The sequence below is a fragment of the Cetorhinus maximus genome, chromosome 4 (genome assembly GCF_964194155.1).
Source record: "Cetorhinus maximus chromosome 4, sCetMax3.hap1.1, whole genome shotgun sequence".
In the NCBI taxonomy this organism is placed as follows: Eukaryota; Metazoa; Chordata; class Chondrichthyes; order Lamniformes; family Cetorhinidae; genus Cetorhinus; species Cetorhinus maximus.
In genome coordinates, this window is record NC_135882.1 from 125089651 (window position 1) to 125109707 (window position 20057).

General features: G+C 47.2%; 1 protein-coding gene across 4 annotated transcripts in view; it reads right to left on the reverse strand.

Annotated features, from left to right (window-relative positions):
* triqk (triple QxxK/R motif containing) overlaps positions 1–20057 on the reverse strand; it is a 109270-nt gene that overhangs the window by 55262 nt on the left and 33951 nt on the right. For all 4 annotated transcript variants that reach the window (XM_078540743.1, XM_078540744.1, XM_078540741.1 and 1 more), the window contains one exon: positions 19940–20021. In XM_078540743.1, the coding sequence (XP_078396869.1) occupies positions 19940–20000 (61 nt within the window). In that variant the 5' untranslated portion in view covers positions 20001–20021. The remainder of the gene's footprint in view (positions 1–19939; positions 20022–20057) is intronic.

Genomic DNA, 20057 nt, shown 5'->3' on the forward strand with positions numbered 1-20057 from the left:
GTTTCAGAATTTTCTCCCTGTCGGGCGGGCCAGTCGGGAGCGGGGCCGATGGCCGCCCGCGATCGGCTGCGCGCGCCATTTTACATTGGCGGGCCAATTAAGGCCTGCCCAGTGTGACACACACCCAGAAGCACTCAGCGCTACCTGTGCAGACGGGGGGGAGGAGGGAGAATCAGGGCCTGTGCTCTTTCACACACATGCGCGAAAGAGCGCAGAAATCTTCCTGAAGCAGCTCCGTGTCACAAGGAGATTAAGTTTAGTCATAAAGATGGGAAAAATTTAAAAAAATATTATTCAGACATGTCCCCTTATGTGACATTGTCACATGAACTGGGACATGTTTATGAATTTACATAAAACATTTTAAAGAAGTAATAAGCCCTTCATGAAACTTCATCCTGCCCATGGACGAGGATCCATGAAAAATGCAAAGGCTGCCTGGGCTCTTCGCCTGCCCACCAACCTTAAGGTTGGACGGGCAGCCCTGACAAGTACTTTAATTAGTTCATTAATGGTCTTAACAGGCCTTTGACAGTTCAGCGGGCGTGCAGCCGGCTCCGATGCGCGCCTGCCGAAAGGAAGATTGGAATGATGCGCGGTGACATCAGGACGCATGCCTGATGTCATCGCACGCCATTTTACGCGTCAGCATGCGGGGCCCGCCCCTGCACGCCGACCAGAAGATTCTGCCCATTGTTAATGCTGTCATTCTAATAGCATGTGCATCTATTTTCTGAACAAGTCTGTTATGTGGTACTTTATCATATGCCTTTTGACATTTCATACATACAACATCTATTCCATTCTCCCAATCAACCCTCTCTGTTACTTCATGAAAGAATAGTCAGGCATAATTTGTCCTTAACAAACGTACTGGCTGTTCCTTATTAGCCCATTCTTCTCTCAGTGAGAATTAAGTCCTTGACAATGGTCTCTTGTAGTTTCCCAACATTAATGTTAGACCGACTCGCCTGTATTTACCAGACCATCTGCTTTCTCAACAAGTAAACACAATCATTTAATTTTGTTATTCATGCTCTGCAACTGAATTGGATCTTGTATAGCTCCAGTTACTATGTGATAAACTATCACATTGGAACAGCAGAATGTAATAGGGAGAAAATGTGACAGTCATATTAACAGGATATTCATTACTTTGTATATTTTTAATAATTGTTTCTGGTTTATTTTGTGGAAGCAAATCTGTTATCAGTTCTGTCACATGTAGTACCTGTATACAAGTAAAAGCAAACTGCTGTCATGCAGCCCAGAAGCAGAAATGGCAAATAATTCACAAAACAGGGGATTATTAAAGAAAAAGTTATAATTACAGTGTCATTCACACTTTACACCTGAAGTACATAAGAACATAAGAAACAGGAGGAGGAGGAAGCCACTCAGGCCTCGAGCTTGCTCTACCATTCAGTGAGATCATGACTGATCTTCTACTACAGCACTATTTTCCTGTACTATCCCTTGATATTTTTAATACATAGAAACCTATTGATCTCAGTCTTGAACACACTCAGACTGAGTCTCCAGAGCCCTCTGGGGCAGAGAATTCCAAATATTCACCACCCTCTGCGTGAAGAAAGTCCTCCTCATCTCAGTCCTAAATGACCTGCTCCTTATTCTGAGACTGTGTCCCCCTTGGTTCCCCACCACCACACAGCCAGGGGAAACATCCTTCCTGCATCTACCCTGTCGAGCCCTGTAAAAATTTTGTATGCATGAATGAGATCACCTCTCGTTCTTCTAAATTCCACAGAACAAAGGCTCAGTCTATTTAATCTTTCCTCATCGGACAATCCCTCCATCCCAGGAATCAGTCTGATGAACCTTTGTTGCGCTCCCTCAATTGCAAGTATATCTTTCCCTAGCTAAGGAGACCAAAACTGCACACAATACTCCAGCTACAGACTCACCAAGGCTTTACATAATTGCAGTAAGACATGGAAACTAGGAGGAGGACTAGGCCATTCGGCCCTTTGAGCCTGCTCCACCATTCATTATGATCATGGCTGATCATCCAACTCAATAGCCTGCTCCCGTTTTCTCTACATACCCTTTGATCTTTGATCCCTTTCACCCCAAGAGCTATATCTAACTCCTTCTTGAAAACATACAATGTTTTGTTCTCAACTACTTTCTGTTGTAACGAATTCCACAGGCTCACCACTCTCTGGGTGAAAAGGTTTCTCCTAATCTCAGTCCTAAATGGTCTACCCCGTATCCTCCGACTGTGACCCCTGGTTCTGGACTCCCCCGCCATCGGGAACATCCTTCCTGCATCTACCCTGTCTAGTCCTGTTAGGATTTTATAGGTTTCTATGAGATCCCCCCTCATTCTTCTGAACTCCAGCGAATATAATCCTAATCGACTCAATCTCTCCTCATATGTCAGTCCCGACATCCCAGGAATCAGTCGCTGCACTCTCTCGATAGCAAGTACATCCTTCCTCAGATAAGGAGACCAAAACTGCACACAATATTCCAGGTGTGGTCTTCCCAAGGCCCTGTACAATTGCAGCAAGACATCCCTGTTCCTGTACTCAAATCCTCTGGCTATGAAGGACATCATACCATTTGCCTTCTTTACCACCTGCTGCACCTGCATGCTTACCTTCAGCGACTGGTGTACAAGGACACCCAGGTCTCGTTGCACATTCCCCTCTCTCAATTTATAGCCATTCAGATAATAACCTGCCTTCCTGTTTTTGCTACCAAAAATGGATAACCTCACATTTATCCACATTATACTGTATCCGCCATGCATTTGCCCACTCACTCAGCTTGTCCAAATCTCACACTCACAAACCCATCACACATCCACAGGGATCACACACCTCAAGGGACAACACCACTAACTCTCACACACACCCTCAAATCTCCATCAGCTTTATCACATCTCTTCTCGAGTTCACATCCTCATCCTGTCCATGGTTCACCACACAAACATTCCACACAGTGCCATGTGCCCTGCTCACACTCTCTCCATCTGTTTTCATGCAGGAGAAGCCTGCTCACATAAGAGGGGAGAGGTCCCAGACTGGGGGTGAAGTGGCCCACATTAGATTCCTTTGAGGAGTGTGCCATTGCACCGACTGGTGAGGATGTGGACCGTGCCTGAGGTGACGGTGAAGTTGGCTGCGAGCACCCTTTTAAGGATCTTGCACCACATCAACCCTCTCTCAGCGCAAATGTGAGTGCTCCCTCTCCTGCTTTTGACTCTGCTGCAATGCACTACTTATCTCTACTTTGGTTCACAGGAAGCTCTGCCAAGCAAATGCCACCCTCAGCCAGTGAGTCCCTGAGCTCCATCCAGGTCCTCACCTCTTCCACTGAAGAGCTGGAAATAAGCAGCCTGGAAGACCAGTTAGTGCTTTTTTTATTCATTCACAGAATGTCAGCTTCGCTGGCTGGGCCAGAATTTTTATTGCCCATTCCTAGTTACCCTTGAGGTGATGGTGGTGAGCTGCCTTTTTGAACCACTGCAGTCCGTGTGATGTAGGTACACCCACAGTGCTGTTAGGGAAGGAGTTCCAAAATTTTGACCCAGCGACAGTGAAGGAACGGCGATATATTTCCAAGTCAGGATGGTGAGCGACTTCAATGGGAGCTTCCAGGCGGTGATGTTTCCATGTATCTGCTGCCCTTGTCCTTCTAGATGGTAGTGGTCGTGGGTTTGGAAAGTGCTGTCGAAGGAGCCTTGGTGAATTCCTGCAGTGCATCTTGTACCTAGTACACACTTTAGCTACTGTGTGTTGGTGGTGGAGGGAGTGAATGTTTATGGATGTGGTGCCAATCAAGTGAGCTGCTTTGTTCTGGACAGTGTCAAGCTTCTTGATTGTTGTGGGAGCTGCACTCAACCAGGCAAGTGGGGAATATTCCATCACACTCCTGACTTGTCCCTTATGGATGGTGGACAGGCTTTGGGGAGTCCAGAGGTAAGTTACTCGTCACAGGATTCCTAGCCTCTAACCTGTTCTTCTAGCTACAGTATTTATATCGCTAGTCCAGTTCAGTTTTTGGTCAATCGTAACTCCCAGGATGTTGATAACCGGGGATTCAGTAATAGTAATGTCATTGAACATCAAGGGGCGATGGTTAGCTTCTCTCTTGTTGGAGATGGTCATTGCCTGATACTTGTGTGGCGCGAATGTTACTTGCAACTTGTCAGCCCAAGCCTAGATGTTGGCTAGGTCTTGCTGCATTTGGACATGGACTGCTTCAGTATCTGAGGAGTTGTAAATGGTGCTGAACACTGTGCAGTCATCAGCGAACATTCCCACTTCTGATGGAAGGAAGGTCATTAATAAAGCAGCTGAAGATGGTTGTGCCAAGGACACTAACCTGAGGAACTCCTGCGATGTAATGAAGCTGAGATGACTGACTTCCAATAACCACAACCATCTTCCTTTGTGCTAGGTATGACTCCAACTAATGGAAAGTTTTCCCCCCGATTCCCATTGGCTCCAGTTTTGCTAGGGCTCCTTGATGCCACACTCAGTGAAATGTTTCCTTGATGTCAAGGGCAGTCATTGTCACCTCACCTCGGGAGTTCAGCTCTTTTGTCCATGTTTGAACCAAGGCTGTAATGAGGTCAGGAGCCAAGTGGCCCTGGTGGAAACCAAAGTGGACGTCAGTAAGCAGGTTATTGCTAAGCAAGTGTCACTTGATAGCACTGTTGATGGTGATCCTTCCATTACTTTACTGATGACGGAGAGTAGACTGATGGGGCGGTAATTGGCTGGTTTGGACTTGTGCTACGTTTTGTGTACAGGACATACCTGGGCAATTTTCCACATTGCTGGGTAGATGCTAGTGTTGTAGCTGTACTGGAACAGCTTGGCTAGGGGCATAGCAAGTTCTGGAGCAGAAGTTTTCAGTACGACTGCTGGAATATTGTCAGGGCCCATAGCCTTTGCAGTATCCAGTGCCTTCAGCCATTTCTTGATATCATGTGGAGTGAATCGAATTGGCTGAAGACTGGCATCTGTGATGCAGGGGACCTCTGGAGGAGGCCGAGATGGATCATCCACTCAGCAATTCTGGCTGAAGATTGTAACCTTATTTTCAGCCTTATCTTTTGCACTGACGTGCTGGGCTCCTCCATCATTGAGGATGGGGATATTTGTGGAGCCTCCTCCTCCAGTGAGTTGTTTAATTGTCCACCACCACTCACAACTGGATGTGGCAGAACTACAGAGCTTAGATCTGATCCGTTGGTTGTGGGATCGCTTAGCTCTGTCTATCATTTGCTGTTTATGCCATTTGGCCCTTAAGTAGTCATGTGTTAAAGCTTCACCAGGTTGACACATTTTTTTTTTAGGTATGCCTGGTGCTGCTCCTGGCATGCCCTCCTGCACTCTTCATTGAACCAGGGTTGATCCCCTGGCTTAATGGGAGGAAATGCCGGGCCATGATGTTACAGATTGTGTTCGAGTACAATTCTGCTACTGTTGTTGGTCCACAGCGCCTCATGGATGCCCAGTTTTGAGTTGCTAGATCTGTTCAAAATCTATTCCATTTAGCATGGTGGTCGTGCCACACAACATGATTGAAGGCATCCTCAATGTGAAGGCAGCTCTTCGCCTCCACAAGGACGGTGCGGTGGTCACTCATACCGGTAATGTCATGGACAGATGCATCTGCGGCAGGCAGGTTGGTGAGGATGAGGTCATATATGCCTTTCCCTCTTGTTGGTTCCCTCACCACCTGCTGCTGGCCCAGTCCAACAGCTACATCCTTTAGAACTTGGCCAGCTCGGTCAGTAGTGGTGCTACCAAGCCACTCTTGGTGATGGACATTACAGTCCCCGACCCAGAGTACATTCTGCACCCTTGCCACCCTCAGGTGCTTCCTCCAAGTGATGTTCAACATGGTGGAGCACTGATTCATCAGCAGGAGGTTTCCTTGCCCATGTTTGACATGATTTCAAGGAGTCTATGGTCGATGTTGAGGACTCCCAACGCAACTCCCTGTATACACTGTGCCAACCCCTCTGCTGGTGGGACAGGACATACCCAGGGATGGTGATGGTGGTGTCTGGAACATTATCTCTAAGGTATGATTCAGTGAGGATGACCACGTCAGGCTGTTGGTTGACTACTCTGAGACAGCTCTCCCAATTTTAGCACTAGCCCCCAAATGTTAGTAAGGAGGCCTCTGCGGGGTCAACAGGGCTGAGTTTACCTAGGTTTATGCCAGGTGGTCTGTCTAGTTTCATTCCTTTTTTGAGACTTTGTAGCAGTTTGATATGTCTGAGTGGCTTGTTAGGCCAATTTAGAGGTCATTTAAGAGTCAACCAATTTGCTGTGGGTCTGGAGTCACATGTAGGTGAGGATGACAGACTTCCTTCCCTAAAGGGCATGAGTGAACCAGACCAGGTTTTCACAATAATCAACAATGGTTTCATGGACTTTTAATTCCAGATTTTTTTAATTGAATTCAAATTCCACCATCTGCCTTGGCGGGATTCCAACCCGGGTCCGCAGAGCATTATCCTGGGTCTCTGGACTACTAGTCCAGCGACAATACCACTACACCATCGCCTCCCACGGCTTACCCACACCCTGCCCCAGCACAGAGATACACACCTCGATGGGACATAGATCTAGACATGTGCCCGCAGCAGCAGGAGGCAGGTTTGTGCGAGTTCCTCAGCACTCGGCGGACTGTTGGGGATCAGGTAACTGTGAGGTCCGGGTCAGATGACAAGCCTTCCAACTCATCCTGGAGAATCAGCAGAAGGTGGGGGGACATCATGCAGAGCTGTTGGAAGCCCTCAACAGAGTGGCATACAAGTTAGAGAAGTGCGTCCGCCTGCTCTCTGATGAACTGGTGCCCACATGTGCTTGTATGGAGGTCTCCATGGGGAGGACGGCAGATGCCATGGAGACCCTAGTCCAGTAGAACGCGGGGATATGTGTAGACCTGCACTCTATTGTGGGAACCAAGTTCCTGCAGTGGCAACACGAGAGGGAAACAAGGCACCTCGATGTCCCTCCAGGTGCTCCTTCCCCTCAAGAAGTCAGGCCGGGGCCCCTGGACACGTTCCCCTCCTTCCTGAAAATCCCACCCCCCACATTCACCTCCCCAACCTCCTCCTTCCTACCTCCAGAGTCCGTGTCTGCCTCCAAGTCCCCACCAACCACCTTCGTCGTCCCTTCTACCGCTACCATCGAACCCTCACCCATCCATCTCACTCTGCTCTCAGTCATTTTCACCATTCCCTCCTATCACGTCCACCTTCAGTTCACTCCCCAGGGGACACCTTGGACCCACCAGGCCCCTCCCTTGCACGTTCACCTGGACATCCCCCTCTCTGGACCACTCCCCCCCCCACCCTTCGGACCCCTTCCCGCCACCCCCCCTCCCCCCCCGGAACCCTTCCCCCCCACCCTTAGACCTCTCACACCCCAGACTCCACCCCCGCTTAGTCACTTCCCGTTCCTGACTCTCTCAGACTGCCTTACTTCTTCTGCCACCCTTAGTTCTTCCCCCCCCCCGCCAACTCCTTTCTCCATCCTTACCTCTTCCTCCAGCCTTACTTCTTCCCCCTTCCCTTCATCCACCTTTATTTCCCCCCTTCTCCACACTCCTTCCCTTACACCTACCTTCTTCCCGTTATCCCCACCCCCCCGACACCTTCATTTCCCCACCTCCCAACCTCACCCACCCCGACATCTCTTCCTCTCCCAGTCTATCCTAGACCTTCCACTCCCACCCCCTCAGCCATCATCCATTGTGAGCATCAACGGTGACTTTCCAACTTTCCTGAGCTGCTTCGCAGCAGAGCCATGTCCATGAAAATCCACCCTGCATGCCATGCATGTCCCTCCAGGATGCCGTTGGTGTTGGGCTCCAGCATCTTCTGCTCCTCAGATGCCCACGATGTGAGCAAGGCCCTGGCGGCGCATCCTGACTTCTGCACGTCACAGTTGTCAAGACGTGTTCTGCACCGGCCTGTTCTCCCACCAACGTGGGCAGATGATCCAGCAGTGGGGGATGATTCCAGCGGGCTGGCCTTATAATGATATGCTGATGTATTACAATGAGGTTCCCGACATCTGATGCAGGGAATGCAGACCACCATAAACAGGCTGAGCGGACGATCGTGAACTGGTTTCACAACATCGTGAAACCAATTTTTGGCCTTCTCACCATACTGTTTGCTCACACCACTGAACACGACCGACACTAGAGGGCAAGAACAATTTCACCCAATAAATATTAACAAAGTAGACAGAAGTTAAGTGGACACATGAAACACTGCACTACAGCCATGGACAGTGCAGGTTTACTCCCCCATAAACTGCCGAGTTCACAATCTGAGAATGAGGACAAGGATTTAAACTCAATTCGGTTGGGAGACATGGTGGCAATATAGGTTAGTTGGGGAGAGATTGGTGAAATGGGTAGGATTTGGGCAGCTGTATTTTGATCAAGCTGAAATTTATGCATAGTATTAGTTGGAATGTCTGAAAGGAGAAAGTGCTGGGAAACCAAGCTGTACTTAAGTATATACAAACCAAGCTACTGAGAAATTCATATGAGTGAAGTTTCTGTCTGCCAGATGTGGAGTGCACATTCTCTCACTGTAGGGTCACCTCGACCTACCTAAGCTCAATACCCTTAAATACAGGTAAGCAACAGCCAAATTTTAGAAATCCCAAAGATAATGCTGGAATTGAACCAGCTGAAAACTCAGTTTACCAGTACAAAGAATAATGAGCTTTCCACTGCTAATCTAGCTCCATTCTATCCGCGTAGAGATTTAAATCAAGTTGGAAACACCCTATAAAAACAAAAAACTACTGCGTTCTGCTGAAGTGTCATGAGGACTCAAAACGTCAACTCTTTTCTTCTCCGCCGACGCTGCCAGACCTGCTGAGTTTTTCCAGGTAATTCTGTTTTTGTTTTGGAAACACCCTAGCCTCACTGAAAAATCTTTCATTTTAAGTTCCACTAATGAGCCAGACTGGTGAGCCAATCAACCAACAGTACTGTAAAGCTACGTAGTTCAGGTGGTGGATTGTTAAGTCTATCTTAAAGGGTTGTTTCCATTCCGATCGTCCATTGACAGGCAATGACGATGAAGAATTTTTATTTATATTGTAATGTTAGCACAGAAAATATCCCTAGGCTCTGTACAGAAGGAAGAGAAAAAATATTATACAAATAGAAATGGAAATAAGATGATCGATGGAGTAAGCAATTAGTAGGGGCAATGGAAAGTGGTGAGTTGAGCTGACCTTTAAAGTTGCTGAGAGAAAAGAAGAGAGCGAGGGATTTTGGGAAGCAGCTCCACAGAGAAGGCTGAAGACCCAGGCACCAACATTTTCTGCTTTTATTTCAGATTTCCACCATTCACAGTATTTTGTTTTTGTACACAAAAGGCTAATTGAAGAACTGAAGGCTGTGGCGGAGAATACAAAGCTGGAGGAGGGTGCAGGAAAAGGCTGAAATGAGACCAAGGCGAGATTTAAAGAGGACAATGAAGACTTAGAATTGAATTCATTGGGGGACAGGGAGTTACTGTAAATCAGCATGAACAGGAGTGACAAGTAAGAGGACTTAATGTGGGATTGGATGTAGGTGGCAGACATATGATCTTGAACCCAAGAGATCCCACTTACCAAGGAAGATGGTTATTAATTAAATGAGAACAATGTGCTTCACTAAAGAAACAGCAGCATGATGATCTGCATAAATTGCATCCATGCCAGTAATCGTAATATGACTACACATCATACCCCATGTGGCAATGCTACCAGTTAGTGATGCCAAGCTTTAGGAAAAATTGCTCCCTGTTCTGCAACACAATAAGAGTGGGCACCAAAACTTGGTTATAGAAGCGTGTGGTCTCATACTCAGCCTCCACAGAATGCCATTCAATGAGGCACTTTACACCCTTCCAGACTTGACACTGAATTCAATAATTTCAGATCATAACCTCTGCCCCTTTTTGTTGGATAGCAGCTTTTGGTGGCAATCATGCTTTTCGCATTTACACTTCCTCTTGACACCTCTTTTGTTTCTTTGGTTGTCCCATTACCATCTCTTTTCGCTTGTCCCTTTTGTTATTAAATCTCTCCTGCCTTCAAACCTATCACAGGCCTTACTTTTTGTTCTTTCCTCCCTGCCCTGCCTTTTCTGCCTTGTTTAAAAACGGTTACATCTCCAAGCATTCTCAGTTCTAATCAAGAGTCATTGACCTCAAATGTTGGGCCAATTTTTAAAACAGCTGTGAAAGCAGAACCGTAGGCAGACACACCCACAATTTCCCATCACTGGCTGGCGTGCCAGTTTGCCCGCATGGTCTCACTTTGGAGCTGCTTTTGAAAGCCAAATGGTCTGAATGACCTACTTCTGCTCCTGCGCCTTAAGTTATGGCCACTGGATGTGGGGACGGTATATGCGGTGGGTAGCCAATTAAAGCAATTAACAGTCCTATGAAAGCCAAAGTTCTGAAGCCCATTTCATGAAGTATATGGCTTCAGAAAACCAGGGCACTGGCAAGACAACTGATTGCCCTCAAATATACAAATCTCTGTTAAAAGGGGGAAAATTGCACTCTATTCAGTCTTCATCCTGATGGTCACCTTTGTGCATGGTTGCATCAAGGTCTGTATGGACCCTGAGTATGCAAATATCAAATGTCACTACTTGCTGAGGTTCTATCTGCCCCCATTGTTGCAAAGGACTCGACTGGCCACGTTGCTGCAGAATGCTCCAGTCAGTTGGACCATGTTGAACTACCTCTCTCCCATAGAAAAGTTTGATCACAAGTCCATCCAGGCAGTGGTCTACAAGAGGCCCTAGGACGAAAGGAGATGGAGCATCCTGTCGGGTGGTTTGCTGAGGTTTCGAACAAGCACCAAGTAGTGGCTTGGCTGGTGGTGGTCCCCGTCATATCCTTCATGGATACCCAGACTCTCAGCACATCCTCTTGTCCTCGAGGCAGCTGTGGTACAGGAAATCATTGCCCACTTCCCTCTCAAATGTGCCTTTACAAAGGTGATCTGGAAAGTGATGCAAGTGTTTATGTCCCCACGGGGAAGCGATGGTGTAGTGGTATTGTCGCAGGATTAGTAATCCAGAGACACAGGGTAATGCTCTGGGGACTGGGGTGAATCCTGCTATGACAGATGATGGAATTTGAATTCAATAAAAATCTGGAATTAAAGCCTAATGACGACCATGAAATCATTGTTGATTGTTGTAAAAACCCATCTGGTTCACTAATGTCCTTTAGGGAAGGGAATCTGTCATCCCTACCTGGTCTAGACTACACGTGACTCCAGACCCATAGCAATGTGGCTGACTCGTAACTGCCCTCTGAAATGGCCCAGCAAGCCGTTCAGTTGTAACAAACCGCTACAAAGTCACAAAAAAGAAATGAAGCTGGACGGACTACCCAGAATTGACCTAGGCTGGGTGCTGACAACGGCAATCACAGCCCTGTTGACCCTGCAAAGTCCTCCTTACTAACATCTGGGGGCTTGTGCCAAAATTGGGAGAGTTGTCTCACAGACTAGTCAAGCAACAGCCCTGACATAGTCATCCTCACGGAATCAGACCTTACAGATAATTTCCCAGACACCACCATCACCATCCCTGGGTATGTCCTGTCCCACCAGTAGGACAGGCCCAGTAGAGGTGGCAGCACAGTGGCATACAGTTGGGAGGGAGTTGCCCTGGGAGTCCTCAATATCGATTTTGGACCCCATGAAGTCTCATGGCATCAGGTCAAGGAAAACATGGGCAAGGGAACCTCCTGCTGATTACCACGTACCGCCCTCCCTCAGCTGATGAATCAGTGCTCCTCCATGTTGAACACCACTTGGAGGAAGCACTGAGGGTGGCAAGGGCACAGATTGTACTCTAGGTGGGAGACTTCAATGTCCATCACCTAGAGTGGCTCGGTAGCACCACTACTGGCTGAACTGGCTGAGACCTAAATGACATAGCTGCTAGACTGGGTCTGTGGCAGGTGGTGAGGGAACCAAGACGGAAAAACATACTTGACCTCATCCTCACCAACCTGCCTGCCACAGATGCATCTGTCCATGACAGTATCGGTAGAAGTGACTACGGCACAATCGTTGTGGAGACAAAGTCCTGCCTTCACATTGAGGATACCCTCCATCGTGTTGTGTGGCACTACCACCGTGCTAAAAGGGATTGATTTCGAACAGATCTAGACAGGACATCCAAGAGGCACTGTGGGTCATTAGCAGCAGCAGAATTGTAGTCGAACACAATCTGTAACCTCATGGCCCGACATATACTCACTCTACCATTACCATCAAGCGAGGGGATCAACCCTGGTTCAATGAAGAGTGCAGGAGGGCATGCCAGGAGCAGAACCAGGCATACCTAAAAATGAGGTGTCAACCTGGTGAAGCTATAACACAGGACTACTTGCAACCCAAACAGCACAAGCAAGTGATAGACAGTGCTAAGCTATCCCACAACCAATGGAACAGATCTAAGCTCTGCAGACCTGTCACATCCAGTTGTGAATGATGGTGGACAAGTAAACAACTTAGTGGAGGAGGAGGCACCACAAATATCACCATCCTCAATGCTGGGGGAGCCCAGCACATTAGTGAAAAAGATAAGGTTGAAACATTTGCTAGAATCTTCAACCAGAAGTACCAAGTGGATGATCCACCTGGGCCTCCTCCGGAGGTCCCCTGCATCACAGATGCCAGTCTTCAGCCAATTCGATTCACTCCACGTGATATCAAGAAATGGCTGAAGGCACTGGATACTGCAAAGGCTATGGGCCTGGCAAAATTCCGGCAATAGTACTGAAGACTTGTGCTCCAGAACTCGCCATGTCCCAGCCAAGCTGTTCCTGTACAGTTACAACGCTGGCATGTATCTGGCTATGTGGAAAATTGCCCAGCTATGTCCTGAACACAAAAAGCAGACAAATCCAACCTGGCCAATTACCGCCCCATCAGTCTACCCTCGATCATCAGTAAAGTAATGGAAGGGGTCATCAAGAAGCACTTGCTTAGCAATAACCTGCTCACTGACGCCCAGTTTGGGTTCCGCCAGGGCCACTCAGCTCCTGACCTCGTTACAGCCTTGGCTCAAACGTGGACAAAAGAGCTGAACTGCTGAGGTGAGGTGAGAGTGACTGCCCTTGATATCAAAGCTGCATTTGACAGAGTGAGGCATCAAGGAGCCCTAGCAAAACTGGAGTCAATGGGAATCAGGGGAAAACTCTCCACTGGTTGGAGTCATACCTAGCACAAAGGAAGGTGGCTGTGGAGGTCAGTCATCTCAGCTCCAGGACATCACTGCAGGAATTCCTCAGGGTAGTGTCCTGGGCCCAACCACCTTCAGCTGCTTTATCAATGACTTCCTTCCATCATAAGGTCAGAAGTGGGGATGTTCGCTGATGACTGCACAATGTTCAGCACCATTCGTGACTCCTCAGATACTGAAGCAGTTCATGTCCAAATGCAGCAAGATCTGGACAATATCCAGGCTTGGGCTGAGAAGTGGCAAGTAATATGCGTGCCACACAATTGTCACATAATGACCATCTCCAGCAAGACAGAATCTAACCATCGCCCCTTGATGCCCGATGGTATTACCATCACTGAATCCTCCACTATCAAGATCCTGGGGGTTACCATTAACCAGAAACTGAACTGGGTTACCATAGAAATACTGTGGCTAGGAGAGTAGGTTAGAGGCTTGGAATCCTGCGATGAGTAACTCACCTCCTGACTCCCCAAAGCCTATCCACCACCCAGAAAGGGCAAGTCAGGAGTGTGACGGAATACTCCCCACTTGTCTGGATGAGCACAGCTCCCAAAACACTCAAGAAGCTTGACACCTTCCAGGACAAAGCAGCCCACTTGATTGGCACCCCATCCACAAACATTCGCTCCCTTCACCACCGCAGCAATGTGTACCATCTACAAGGTGCACTGCAGGAATTCACCAAGGGTCCTTTGACAGCACCTTCCAAACCCACGACCACTACCATCTAGAAGGACACGGGCAGCAGACACATGGGAACACCACCACCTGGAAGTTCCCCTCCAAGTCACTCACCATCCTGATTTGGAAATATATCTCCGTTTCTTCACTGTCACTGGGTCAAAATCCTGGGACTTACATCCACAATGCAGCTGGGAAGGATCTACATCACATGGATTGCAGTGGTTCAAGAAGGCAGCTCACCACCACCTTCTCAAGGGCAACTAGGGATGGGCAATAAATGCTGGCCCAGCAAGCGAAGCCTACATCCCGTGAACAAATTTTAAAGAAATGTCAAGATTCATCCCGAGCAGCTCTGTGATGCAGGACCCCATGCTCTACGGGCTATTCCCAGGGCACATACTGAGACAAACGTTCCTTCACTGTTGCTGGGTCAATTACGTGGAACTCCCTCACTAACAACACTGTGGGTGTACCTGCAGCAGCTCAAGGAGGCAACTCACCACCATCTCCTCACGGGCAAATAAATGGTGGGCAACAAATGCTGGCTTTTCCAGTGACGCTCACGTTCCATGAAAGAATTTTTAAAAAATAAACTGCTGCTGGAGAACCATCAACCCAGTGAAAGACGCTCTTTGGACTGCCTGAAGCTTGTTGGTCTTCCAGTGCAAAGAGCTATCAACCGAGCGTTGGAGACTGGCACATTCCAAGGTCATGTACTATGTTCTGAGGAACCAACTAAAGCTTGGGCAACTGCTGCAAAGGCCCAATGGGGAAAAGCCACTGGCTAAGACCTCCCATGATAGTACTTATGAATTTGGCATTACTAATAGGCCCTACAGTGACCTTTTCTCAAGCATGTTGAACAAATTTCAGCTTCAAACTCTGTATCCTATTCATCTCTGCAACAGACTCACTTTCAGCTTTACCCTTATTGTTCTTGAAACAGTGAAAGCAAAAAGGATTAGAGACCGAAGCAACAAGGACAACAGGAAGACAGACACTGACATGAAAACAGAAAATAATTTTCCCTCAGAAAAATGTAACAAAAAACAGATTTTGGCACCTGATCTGGCTGCCGCTAGAATGACGTAGGTGTGGAGCTTCCATTAAATAGCTCTTAATTTTTGATGCAATTCACTTGAAGTTAGCCAAACCAGCGCAAAAGGTGGCAAAATTTTAAGCAAAAAATACACTTCAGTGCATATCAAATCAAATTTTTGTTATCCTTTGTGCTAGTTTAAGAACAGTTTGCTAAAGTGAGGCATGTCCACCAAATTGTCCACATCCCAGATCTATTTCACCACCATTGAGAGCTCCTGTTAATTGTGCTTGTTTGGAGACATCTCAGTACGCTAAAAAATTAATCTTTATTTGGGTGTAAGGTCAAAATAAGCCTGCCTTAGAGCTTTTGAGTATTATTTTAAACTTATGAATAAACTGAATACTGTACACGAATGTAACTAGCAAATGGATCTGTATAGCTTCTTTTAAAAGTAATTTTCAGTTATTTAGAATGAGTTACTCACAAATGATGGACTAGGCACGGAATACAATGTTTTTTTGGTGATAAATCCATTTTCGGCTGTTTTAATTAAACTGCATCAAGTTACCATTCTTTAATATATCAAAGTTTAATATTATCATAAAACCTTTGCTTTAAAAACATGTTGTAAAATTCTGTTTTAAAATTGCACTGGTTCATGGCAGATTTTACACTTGTTGACATGCAAATGTGTTTGAGTGAAACTTGATGGGAAAAAAGGCACTTCTCAAAAGGAGTGCCATTCTGGGCACAATTTGTGCCGAGATCACCAGTAATTTTTTATATACTTCCATGGGATGTGGGTGTCATTGGCTAGGCTAGCATTTGTTGCCCATCCCTAACTATCCTTGGGAACGTGGTGGTGAGCCGCCTTCTTGAACCGCTGCAATCCACATGGTCTGGGTACGCCCCCAATGCTGTTAGGGAGGGAGTTCCAGGATTTTGACGCAGCGACAGTGAAGGAATGGCGATATATTTCCAAGTCAGGATGGTGAGTGGCTTAGGGGGGAACTTCTAGGTGGTGATGTTCCTATGTATCTGCTGCCCTTGTCCTTTTGGGTGGTAGAAGTCGCAGGTTTGGAAGATGCTGTCAAAGGAACCTTGGTGAGTTGCTGCAGCGCATCTTATATATGGTACACAATAATGCCACTGTCCATCAGTGGTGGGGAGAATGAATTTTTAAGGTGGTGGATGGGATGTAAATCAAGCGGGCTGCTTTGTCCTGTATGGCATCAAGCTTCTTGAGTGTTGTTGGAGCTACACTCATCCAGGCAAGTCATACTCCTGACTTGTGCCTTGTAAATGGTGGACAGGCTTTGGGGAGTCAGAAAGTAAGTTACTTGTTGCAGAATTCTCAGCCTCTTGACCAGCTCTTGTAGCCACAATGTTTATCTGGCCAATCCAGTTAAGCTTCTGGTCAATGATAACCACCAGGATAATGGGGAATTCAGTGATAATATGCTATTGAATGTTAAGAGTTAGATTTTCTCTTGTTGGAGATGGTCATTGCCTGACACTTCACGCCACATATCAGCCCATGCCTGAGGTATTGTCTAGGTCTTGCTGCATGCGCGCACAGATGGCTTCATTATCCGAGGAGTCACAAAGTGAAGAATGTTGCACAATCAGCAGCAAGCATCCCCACTTCTGACCTGATGATGGAGGGTAGGTCATTGATGAAGCAACTGAAGATAGTTGGACCTAGGACACTGCTGCAGGAATTCCTCAGGGGAAAGTCCTGGGACTGAAATGATTGACCTCCAACAATCACAAACACCTTCCTTTGTGCTAGTTATGAATCCAACCAGCGGAGAATTTCCCCCCAATTCCCATTGACTCCAGTTTTGCGAGAGCTCCTTGATGGCACACGCAGTCAAATGCTGCCTTGATGTTAAGGGCAGTTACTCTCATCTCATAACGGGAGTTCAACTCTTTTGTCCATGTTTGGATCAAGGTTGTAATGAGGTCAGGAGCTGAGTGGCCCTGGTGGAACCCAAACTGAGGATCAGTGAGCAGATTATTGCTGTTTAAGCACCACTTGATAGCACCGTCAACAACACCTTTCATCACTTTGCTGATGACCAAGAGTAAACTGATGGGGCAGTAACTGGCAGGGTTGGATTTGTCCTGCATTTTGTGGACAGGACATAACTGAGCAATTTTCCACATTTCCGGGTAGATTCCAGTGTCGTAGCCGTACTGCAACAGCTTGGCTAGGGCCATGGCAAATTCTGGAGTACAAGTCTTCAGTACGACTGCTGGAATATTGTCAGGGCCCATCCTTTACTGTAATCAGTATCTTCAGGTGTTTCTTGACATCACATGGATTGAATTAGCTGAAGACTGGCATCTGTGATGCTGGGAACATCCGAGGGAGACCGAGATGGATCATCCACTCGGCACTTCTGGCTCAAGGTGATGGCAAATTCCTCAGCCTTAGTCTTTTGCATTGATATACTGGGTTCCCCGATCATTGAGGATGGCGATATTTGTGGAGCTTCGTCCTCCTCATTAATTGTCCACCACCATTCACGACTGGATATGGTAGCACTGCAGAGCTTTGATCTGATCCATTGGTTGTGGGATCGCTTAGCTCTACCTATCACAGGCTGCTTACCCTGTTTGGTATGTATGTAGTCCTGTGTTGAAGCTTCATCTGGTTGACATCTCATTTTTGGGTATGCCTGGTATTGCTTGTGGCATGCTGTCTTGGACTCTTCATTGAGCCAGGGTTAATCCCCTGACTTGATGGTAATGGTGGAATGAAGGATATGCCGAGCTATGAGATTACAGACTGTGGTTGAGTACAATTCTGTTGCTGCTGATGGCCCACAGCATATTTTGGATGGCCAGTTTTGAGTTGCTAGATCTGTTTGAATTATATCCCATTTAGCACGATAGCAGTGCCACACATCATGATAGAGGGTATTCCTCAATGCGAAGTCAGAACTTCGTCTCCACAAGGACTGTGCAGTGGTCACTCCTACGAATACTGTCATGCGGCAGGTAGACTGGTGAGGATGAGGTCAGGCAGGCTTTTCCCTCTTGTCGGTTCCCTCACCACCTGCCATAGGGCCAGTGTAACAGTTATGTCCTTCAGGACTTGGCCAGCTCAGTCAATAGTGGTGCTACCGAGTCACTCCTGGTGATGGACATTGACACCCCCCACCCAGGGTACATTTTCTGCCCTTGCCACCGTCGGTGTTTCTTCCAAGTGGTGTTTAATGTGGAGCACTACTGATGCAGTGATTCATCAGCTGGCAGGGCAAGGGGGAAAGTGGGGAGGACAGTAGGGGGGTAATCAGCAGGACGTTTCCTTGCCCATGTTTGACCCGATGCCTTGAGACTTCATGGGGTCCGGGACCAATGTTGAGGACTCTCAGGGCAACACCCTTGCGACTCTATATCGCTGTTCTGGTGGGTCTCTCCTGTGGTGGAACAGGACATACCCAGGGATGGTGATGGTGACATCTCGGACATTGTCCGTAAGGTATGGCTCAGTGTGTATGACTATGACAGACTGTTGCTTAACTAGTCTGTGGGACAAATTTTGGCACAAGCCCCCAGATTTTAGTAGGACTTTGAGGGTCAACAGTGCTGAGATTGCCGTTGTCATTTACGGTGTCTAGGCTGATGCTGAGTGGTCAGTCCGGTTTCATTCTTTTTTGACTTTTCTGTAGCGGTTTGGTACATCCGAGTGGCTTACTGGGCCATTCAGAGGGCATTTAAAAGTCAACCACATTCCTGTGGGTCTGGAGTCACATCTAGACCAGAGCAGGAAAGGATGGCAGGATTCCTTCCTTAAAGAACATTAGTAACCAGATGGGTTTTTACGACAATTGGCTATAGGTTCACGGTCACAATTACTGAGGCTAGTTTTTAATTCCATATTTATTCATTAATTGAATTTAAATTCCACCAGCTGCCACGGTGGGATTTCAGACAGGGTCTTCCGGTCGGCGAGCGGGGGCGGGGCCCACTTGCCGACACTTAAAAAAAACGCAGGATGACGTCGAGTGGAACTCCCGATGTCATCCCACGTCATTTCCATTTTCAGGTCAGCGCACCGCCGACCTGTCAACGGCCTTTTGAGGCCATGAAAAACTAATTAAAGTCATTAATGGACCTGCCCAACCAACCTTAAGATTGACGGGCAGGCTGGGAGTCCTGGCGGGCTTCGGAAAAAGCATGAAACCTCATCCACGGGCGGGATGAGGTTTCATGAGGGTATTTAAATTTTTATTAAAGGTTTCAATAAAAGTTATAGACATGTCCCAACTCATGTGACTGTCACATGAGGGAACATGTCACGGAAATTTTTTTAGCATTTGTATTACAAATTTTAATTCTGAGCTGATCTCCCTGAGGCAACACTTAGCCTCAGGGAGATCTACGCATGAAAGAGTGCACTCCCGGCTGAGGGAATCCCCCCGCGCCGGCACAGGGAACACACAGCACTTCCAAGCGGACATCACACTGGACGGGCCTTAATTGGCCTGCCCACGTAAAATGGCAGCGTGCCCCCAATCGGGGGCGCAGATCGGAATCACGCCCACCCGCACCTGCTCCCGCACTTCCCAACGGTGGAGGGGGTGGGGGGGGATTTTTCCCCGTGTCTCCAGACATCGGCCTTTGGATTACTAGTCCAGTGACATTACCACAATGCCACCACCTCCCCCAAAGTGGAAACCTCACCCCATAAACTGTGGAGTGGCTATTCCAAATGGAGTCTGGTGTAAAGTTTTCAATTGTTGATAAATAATGTTTCAAATAAATTTGTGTAATTTTTTAAGGAATACTCAAGAATGCCTGGACTATTCCTTTAGCAAAATATTATGTTTTTATAAAATTAACAGTTATAGCTTGCATAATTATTTCACAATCTGCAATAAGATGTAATGTTTAAAGGATTAAAAGTAATACCTATTTGTTTCCGGTAGTGATCGATTGGGATTTTAGAGACACCAGCATCTTTCCTTCCCATTTTCAATGTTGCACAGAATATCTACAAATTAAGAATATTATAATCAGGAGATAATTT